At 48.6% G+C, this 8,673-nt stretch overlaps 1 protein-coding gene across 1 annotated transcript; it reads right to left on the bottom strand.

The window, feature by feature from the left end:
* Positions 1-311: 311 nt before the first annotated feature.
* LOC123189121 (heparan-alpha-glucosaminide N-acetyltransferase) lies at positions 312-7,925 on the bottom strand. Its single transcript, XM_044601459.1, has 13 exons — positions 7,714-7,925; positions 7,403-7,596; positions 2,605-2,742; positions 2,398-2,479; positions 2,244-2,320; positions 2,044-2,150; positions 1,817-1,928; positions 1,568-1,684; positions 1,395-1,486; positions 1,229-1,295; positions 1,059-1,137; positions 732-967; positions 312-628 (listed from the first exon to the last, which is right to left on the bottom strand). The coding sequence occupies exons 2-13, from the start codon at positions 7,562-7,564 to the stop codon at positions 602-604; spliced, it is 1,296 nt and encodes a 431-aa protein (XP_044457394.1). The 5' UTR covers positions 7,565-7,596; positions 7,714-7,925; the 3' UTR covers positions 312-601.
* Between the last annotated feature and the right edge of the window lie 748 nt (positions 7,926-8,673).

Raw genomic sequence — 8,673 nt, 5'->3', positions numbered from 1 at the left:
GTTCAGTTAGGCTGAGTGTTTAGAGCGTTCAGCGATAGGCTTCAAAGTTCGATTTTATTTATAAGCAATAAATGCAATAAGGTTGATTATATACTGTACATATGATGCAGATGCCGGAGTAATAGAAGCCTTCATTTAAAAAGAAAAAGACAAACAAGGCAATCTCTCGATATCTCTTACCTGAACTTTGTCGTCAGATTGGATGTGTGGGTGCAATGCCCCAAATCATCTCCCTGTCCAAATATCCCAGGCTCCTAGGATTATGATGTCCAGACCAAGTTGAATGCAAATGCAGTAGACGTGTTTGGAACTGATAATTAATCTATGTACGTACTATATATTTCTCTTGAATCGCATTGTTGTCATCTATACACAAAGCTTCTTTGCCATATACATAGAGCACTCAGAGAAAACAACCTGTGCAACAGCAACTGTTCCCGGCCGTGTCGAACAGGCAGTTACACAGGATGGTGATGAAGCTATGACCATATTGCAAAACTAGGTCTGCACTCATCTCTCGAAATCTCTGTGCAAATAGGGTCCTAAATATCTCTATATGTGTCTCCCGTGTCTCCCTATAGCTCGATCCACCATATACAGATCATGCCCTAATCCCAATGAACTTCAACTGCAAACACAGAGCAGAATGTGTTAGTTCTTTATATTCCAATTTACGTTATCATACATTGAAAGCTCGACTGAAAAGCCGTGGGTCATCTGCAAAAGCTTACAAGGTTGTTATTGGGCTCCCCACAGTAGAAGCCATGAATGAAGATGGGTAGAATGTTGCACGCAATCAGGACAAATATCATCAGGGCATGCATCCCCATCCACTCCATGGCGATAGTCGGGCGACGGTACCCGTAGAGGTCGACCAGTGTGTAGATCCCCGCGAAGAGGAGCCCCGCAGCACCAGCGGTGCACAGAGTGTAACTTACGGTGTACAATGGCTTATTCATATGCATTCCTGCAGAGATCATCAGCATAGTGATAGTGCGGTCAATGTCATTGCCCAGGATAATCAGGAATGGAGTGTTAACTGATGACGATATCCTTACCGAAGAAGTCCATTGCGAAGGCCAGGACGAGCATGCCGAAGGAAGGGACAAGCCAGTGCATGATTCTTTCCCTGTGTTTCTGCAATGAAGGATAGAGATGGAGAAATTCAGAATATGTTGCATTCATCCAGAAGATCAAGTGCTCACCAAATGGAAAGCAGACATTTCACCTGAAAATGTACAATTATGTGCCCGTACTGGAGACCGATCAAGCAGGTGACGATGGCCATCACAGAACTGTTTACGGGAAAAAAACAATCAGAATTTACCCTTGGCACAGAACTCACGTTACAGCTAGAAGAGATAAACTCTGAAGGAATCATGAGTTTTTCTGACCTGAGAAGCCCTTCAGGATCAAAAGGGGCCTGGCACCATGAGGGTGCATCAGGAGGGAGTGGCCCATTTTGCGGTGAATCAATGCTGCATTGCTGTCACAGGAGAGAGGAGTTAATACAGACTGAATGAAGGTGACGAGTAAGCATTATGCAAGCTCTTGAATTTATTAGAACCTGGGATCGCGCATAAACCGGTCGACCATAGAGATGCTGGATGCCTAAGATTTTGCGGTCAATCATGCCAACCGCATTGCAGCCTGGCCCAGAGTCACCTCGTACACCACATTTGACCTGATATAAGTTACGATTTTGAAGCTCATCAGTTCTACTCTCATCTGTTTTTTTGCGGGTAGTTCTACTGTCATCTATAATACTGCTAGATATATTCTTAGCATGAAAAAAATAAGTGAAAGTGGAACTTACAGTGAACGTTTTCTCTGTGGAACCAGGACCTGATATCCGATACTCCCAGTCAGGAACGTAGGTACCATACAAGAGAACCATGTAGGTGATTGTGATGAGTAAGCCTGCGAGTCTAGCAGAACAATAGCAAATGGTAATTTCAGAAACACAACTTGCTCATACTAAGTCATCTATATATGTCATGTGGATCAGTGATTTTTTTTGGATTCTTAAAGGTTTGAACTCACAGTTGATATCTGTATCTCTTGATCAAATCAAGTCCAGAATCTACATCATCATCTCCCTTGAGCCAAATCTGACAGAGTGCTGTAACAAGATAAGCTATTGCGATTCTCTGCAACCAAGCAGGCGCCACAAATCATCAGTCATCCCACATTTAGTTGAACTGTTGATGCAGAATAATGTAATGCATATATATGCTGCTTACCTGCAGTATACCCATCAAACGTATTTGTGTAATATCAACCCCAAAAGTAAGGCTACGAACTCCATGAAAAAATCCACCTGTGCATCATAGCAGAAAAAGAAATTAAACATCAACATTATGTCGAAGTTCAAGAACAATCCTAATTAATACGTACCTTGTAGAACAAGACCAACACAGAAGAGCTTCAGTGCACGAAGTGTTGCCTTTCGAGTTGCATCCAATTTATCCGGCACTCTCTGCACGCATCACGAGATGACGCAATTAGGTGGAAGCAACAGCAATTCGTGAATGTCACACCGGTGTTAGCTTGAGAAAACGAAAGTAAATGTCACGGTCGTGTTGTTAATCAATCAGTGTGTACCTTGTACGCCAGAGCTAGAGCAACCCCAACGATGAAAAGGAAAAAAGGCATGACGAAATCAGCTATGGTTACACCTTCCCAAGGAGAGTGGTTCATTGCCGGAAGAAACGATCCAGCGTCGTCCACGATGATCATAAGCTGCAGCAAGGAAAACAACAGTTAACCTTGGTTTCACTCATTTTGTCAACAGATCAGAAAGGCTCGGTACAGAATGATTTTCTGTTCAGTATATAGAGCTGTACTGTGCATTCCATGTAGTAACAAATGTTTCTGTTCTACCTTTTCCTAAGAGACTACTCCCTCCGTCTCGTAATATAAGAGCGTTTTTGACACTAGTGAAGTGTCAAAACGCTCTTATATTACGGGACAGATGGAGTAGTAGTAAGAACTTTCCACTGTCTAAAACAAGCATCTGCACATATATATACTGGAGACTTTTCTATATTAACCAACCATCAGACGTACCCCCACTTGTTACAGACCCAGATCCAATCATGCTAGAGAAAAAATAACCATCAGACGTAATTAATCAGATATGCTTCCACTCCTGCAATGTTACTTTAGCACTAATTTTCGTGGTTCTTGCATAATTACGTCTTAAAAAACCACAGCTATATAAATCCGAGGAGACAAAGGAACATGATGCTGGTAGGTGATGGTTACAGCTTCGCATTATATATGGTGGTCTGGCTCTGGCATCAGATTCAATCTCCACATGCATTTCATCTCGGAAAACAAATATTCTATCCGGGAAGAAAGAAAGCCCCATGATTAAGCCCGCCTACAGTAAAATCGAGTGCATGATTGCAAGAAGCAGCATGCCTGAATTCCTCACCGGCAACATCAACCCAACACACCTGAATTTCTCACCCTGTGTTATTGCCATTCTCTCTTTCTTTTGTGAGAACACGCAAGCGACCTGCGGTCATTTTATTTTATTACCATTAGGAAGAGAAGGAAGATACGTCCAGAAAGTAATGGACAACGCCACGGCAACACCAAGGTCGATCGTATGGTGGAAGAGTTTTCCAAAAAAAAAAAGATCGTATGGTGGAAGTAAGTAGGAATCGAATGGAACCACCGGCTGCAAGTTTCGTGGCACGCACGCTCGGCCAATGTGACTGGCCACGATCGCTTCGTCCTGAGACATCTACGAGGCCACAACTCAGAAGGACAACGTAACTCTCAGCGTAGACGCAACTTACCAAGTCCGCATGTGGGTAGTAAATAAAACCAGTGGGTGGAGAGGAGAGACGGTCTACAGCGACGGGAACCTAACCTTCTTCTCCCTTTGGAAGGCAGCTTACTGTTAGTTACACTCCTAATTAATCCATCTATTCTGCCGTGGCATTGCTTAGCTTTCACTTTCACGTAGTAGAGGTAGAGGTGAATTGGAGTAGACGGAACACAGTGGGGCGGCAACCCAACAATGCGTAGCCGTTGCCTCATTGTTCAGGCAATTGATCATCATAGCAGTAATAAAGTTGCGTATTTTCAGGCACGAATGGGTTGTTTCGTCATTTTCAGACAAGGCATGGCTCACCCTCTGGGCTGGACATAGCTAGCCAATCACTTGGATTTGGAAGGCTGTGTGCATACGTGTGGTACTCTTCAGTCTCCACACAGGGCTGTCATTTTCGGTCCATTGGACAGCCTTGTCTTCCCAGGGAAGAATTGGTTGGGGCGTTGCCATCTCCCACGTTTGGACCGGCTACACAGGATGTGACCTTGGGATCTCATCTAAAGATGTACATTGCTATTCTACCTATATGTGTCGTGCCATCCCGGCTAGCTTGCTCCTTTCCTACCTAGCCACTGTAGCAGCCACTGATCATTCATCATTTCTGGAGCACGACACGACACAACAAGGAAAAGGTCGCACCTATTTTTTTTGACGGGAGGAAAAGGTCGCACCTAATCAAGCTACCGTGTTACTAACTTTCAAGAGTTGGCTTAAACAGAACAGGACCATGAATCGACCACATGACATCAAAAGGTTGCTTGCGTTTTTGCACTTTGAGTTGAGTTGAGGCCTTGAGTGGATCTCAACTGCTGGGTCAGCACGCGCGACCGCGGCGACACCCACAGTTGATCTTGTTTAGCAGTGATATAGTTGTTCACTCCTACTTCTCCCTGATGCGTGTTTGCCTCCTTTTTGTGCTTCTCAGTTCCAGCTTACTGGATCTTCACTTAAGTAGGTCAGCTAGCTAGAGCTAGTTCTCACTACCCAGGGATGACAATTATATGTTATCTTGCCCGTGTGTGGTGATGGTGCCTCCCATTAGCCCCAGGCACCGTCACAGCGCACGGTTGCGCGGCCGCGTTAGTGTGACACCGACGTTTACCCTTGTTTACTCCTGCTTCTCCCTCTCGCGGTCAGGGCAACCGAAGCTGAGAAAACTAATGGTCTCCAGTGACGCGAACCTTCAAAAGGAGGGGAAACCCCACCGCCGCAGGTAGGACAGCCATATCAAGGCTGCACGATCTGCACGCCAGGGACAGCCCCCCGGGCCGGTCCAAGCCAAGCCACACAGCTGCCGCTTGCTCGTGCTCGTGCTCGTACGTACCAACGTCCAATAAACACAGCGAGATTCTCCCACAGTCGCCCGGGCCTGGCGAATCAGCACCCTGGCTTTGTGCCGGTGGAGCGGCGCGTGTCGGCCTCCCGATCGACGCGTCGCGGGCCAAGCAAGCAACGACAGAGAAAAGAAAAGAAAAGAAAACAAGCGGCGAGGGCACGGCGGTGGCCATGTGGAGGCAGCTGCGCCCGTCGCCCCGCCGGCCGGAAGGAACCTCGTCCGACCCGGCCGTGCTGTTGGCTCGTTCACGCGTCCGGCCGGGGTGTCTTGTCTTCTTTTCTACAGCGACGGTGCATCCATCTGTCAGTGCGACCTAGTCACCCGCCAACAACGTCGCACCCACTACGAGCTGCTGCGACCAAGCCGTTGCTTTGGCAGTTGGCGACCCGGCCTTGGCCGGTCGATGGACACCGGACACCGCCACGCCACCGCGTGATGTAAAGCGGGGGTGATCGACGGACTGGACAGATCGCTTGCGGTGCGACGGCGAGAGAGCGCGTCACATGCTAAAGGCGCGGCCCGTCTCATGGGCTTGTCTCGACTCGACGTGAGGCGCCAACAGCCGACGACGCATGCGCCATGCGTCCTCCAGGGTCGGGGAATATTGGCCCGCTACCAGACGTGATCCTCACACCTCCACAGATGCAACAATTTCCACCACCCCCTCTATAAACTAGGCATCTGTACGTACCTAACATTCTTCACCTTTTGTGCCCACGCCGCCAAATCCGATCAAACACCCAACCACACCCTAAAATGTGTTTCCCGTTTCAAAAATGATTCAATTAACTCTTAAAAGTCCACTGAGAAGATTGAGATTCTTTTTAGTCTCAACCGATCTTTAAATTGCGCTATGCTTTTCACTAAAACGGAAGTTGCAAATTTCTGAATTGGTTTAGAAAATCCCAGTTGACCAGAACAACGGCAGACCCTTTCAAAAGCACAAAAAGGTGCATCAACACACTGTAAATATGCATCTCTTGAAAACGAACTGTACTATTCATCTTGTTCTGAATTCTTCCACCCTTGATATTCGACTCCTTCGTCGCCTTTACCAATTCTCTCGCCTGGCCCGTGTGCACTGTGTTGCTCGCTCTCACGAGTTCTACATCTCTACTATTGGAAATTTTATTTCGAGGGATCTACTATTAGAAATTAGCATCGTGTCAGCTGCATCTGTACGTACGCGATATCCTTTTCTAAGTACCAATTATGAGCATACATGCGCTCATCAACTTATCTACACTTAGCTAACATAACATGGAGCGGTGAGCTAGAGTTGACAATTCTTTCCACTTTTATTTCCGTATCCAACAAATTCAGGTACGGAAGCAATACAGCAACACAGGGTATATACTAGTACTACCGCATGAATTCTGCCGTGTGCAGTCTCGGGTCCAACAGCTGGTGAATTTCCGTACGCCTGCAACTAGGGTATTTTCCTACTGCGAGCCGGTGGGCCACCACCGGCTAGCGAGCACCGACGGTTCGAAACCCATTTGGCGGCCCGGCGATCGGATTAACTCTTCATTATCTGACGAGCCAGGCCGGTGGTGTCAGTTGTAAAGAAGCATATCAGGATGCGTCGCATAACTGTCGTTTAATGATCTTTAAAATGGCTATCAAGACGTGTTGTCTTGTCACCATAATGCATGGCCACAATGGCTATCTTTAGAGGTAGAGCAGTGCTAGCAAACATAGGCAGTCGGAGCTGGAGCTTGAAGACGAGCCACCCAGCAGAGCTGAGCTAGGCAATCATACGCCGGTGGCAGCAATGACTATGACTCCGACAACTTGGCATGCCGCCCGTACAGGAGCCTCGCTGGCCAGCAGTAATGCTCCCTGAAGCGAAAATCTTGTACTACTAGTGATCATGTGGTTGGTTCAATCAACTCTGCTTTCTTTTGGTTACTCTAGTTTAAGTGGAGACAAAAAGGGTAAAGGGAAGAAGGCCGGCAATGAGTAGCTAGCATGCTGCATCATGATTCATGGAGCATCTACGTTTGGCTGGCAGTGGCACCAAGGATGATGTGTTTGGTTGCAGGGCTGCTGCGAAATCGATCGCGGCGGAGAAAAATGAAAAGAAGATAAAAGGCCCACGCGGGAAGCAATTCGATTTGGCATCGGATATCAGGAATATCGCAAAGAAGGGCGAGAAAGACGTGATTCCCGTAAAACGAACTGAAAGCGGGGAGGGATTTGTTGTTGGCGGCACGTACCAGCACGGTGATTCCCCGGAAGACGTCGAGCGAGACGAGCCGCTGCTGCCGCGGCGCCGGCGGAGACGCCTTGGCCGGCGGCGCGGGGCCGCAGCGGCCGGCCTCCAGATCCAGCGCGGGGCCCGCGGCGTCCTCGCTCCGGACGAGCTCGTAGACGCCCATTCCGGCCGCGCTCCGCCGGCCGCCGCACGCCCCTGCATTGGCCATGGATGGACGGATCACCTCCACTTTCCCCACGGCGGAACAGGAACAGGAGCGAAGAAAGCAACAAGCGCGTGCGGGGGGGTGCGGCACGGAAGGCGCCCGCTCACCTGACGGCACAACTAACTCGCCTTGGCTCCTCCTCCTCCTCGCGCTCGCGCGTATCTCGTTGGCCTGGCTTCCTTGTATCTCTCTGGCTTCGTTGGTCTGTTATCTATGTTCCCTCCGTCCCTCGGCGAGGAGTCGGATCGTTTTGCTGTTACCTGGGCGCGGCGCGAGATCGGTGGGGGGTGGACGGGCGGAGCGCATCTATATATGCACGGACCGGCGTTACTCTCCGTTACGTGATATAGGAGATCGTCGTTTTGGCGTGGCCGTACCGATCCTCGCCGATGGCCGTTTCGGTCACGTGCCGGCCCGGGCTCTCTCTCGGGCCGGGCCGGGGATTGATTGGCGCGTGTGCGTGTCTGGTCGCAGCCACACACGGCTTTTCGGTTTGGGTGGAAGTGGTGTGGCCGTTAAAGGATAGGAGATGCTTTCGTATCGGACTGGAGTACAGCGCTGCTGCCATGGGGATGGTGTCTGTGGATGAGACGAGACGGCTTTGCTTTGGACTCTTATTATTGAGGAAGGGCTTTGCTTTGGTGGATCGAAATCAAGCTTTTTTTTTTGCTGCAAGATGGATTCCTTTTCTTGTTTCTTTTTTGAGGACGGAGTTCGTTAGTGCAGGTGGTGCTAATAGTAACGTCCCGCGTCGGGAGAAGCGTTGGATCGGGAAGTTCGGAACGGAATAATAGGTGGAGAGATTCGCCGATGCTTTTGGCCTTTTGCCCGCTCGTTATTGGCGTTGCTTTGAGGCTCGTCCAATCGGGAGAGAGCTCCTAGTCCTAGTTGACGCTATGTGCGTCAGGAGTGCCTTCGCTGAATGCTACACAAATGGGCCGGCCCAATTTTCCAAGGAAGCTGCTTTTTTTTGTGGGAAGCTATTTCTTTATATTAAAAGTATGAACATTTTTTTTCAGAAAATGTGACCATTTTCTGAAATGCCGAACAAATTTTGGATTCCGAAC

Source organism: Triticum aestivum, chromosome 2A (genome assembly GCF_018294505.1).
Source record: "Triticum aestivum cultivar Chinese Spring chromosome 2A, IWGSC CS RefSeq v2.1, whole genome shotgun sequence".
Classification (NCBI taxonomy): Eukaryota; Viridiplantae; Streptophyta; class Magnoliopsida; order Poales; family Poaceae; genus Triticum; species Triticum aestivum.
The sequence above is the reverse complement of the archived record's forward strand: the minus strand, read 5'-3'. Positions and strand labels throughout refer to the sequence as shown.

Excerpts from the sequence above, each read along its gene's own strand:
- LOC123189121 (XM_044601459.1), bottom strand. The coding sequence starts at position 7,564 with ATGGGCGTCTACGAGCTCGTCCGGAGCGAGGACGCCGCGGGCCCCGCG. Across the intron at positions 1,929-2,043 it reads AAGAGATACAGATATCAACT|ACTCGCAGGCTTACTCATCA; the intron begins GTGAGTTCAAAC and ends TTGTTCTGCTAG. Across the intron at positions 629-731 it reads GGGAGCCCAATAACAACCTT|TTGAAGTTCATTGGGATTAG; the intron begins GTAAGCTTTTGC and ends CTGTGTTTGCAG.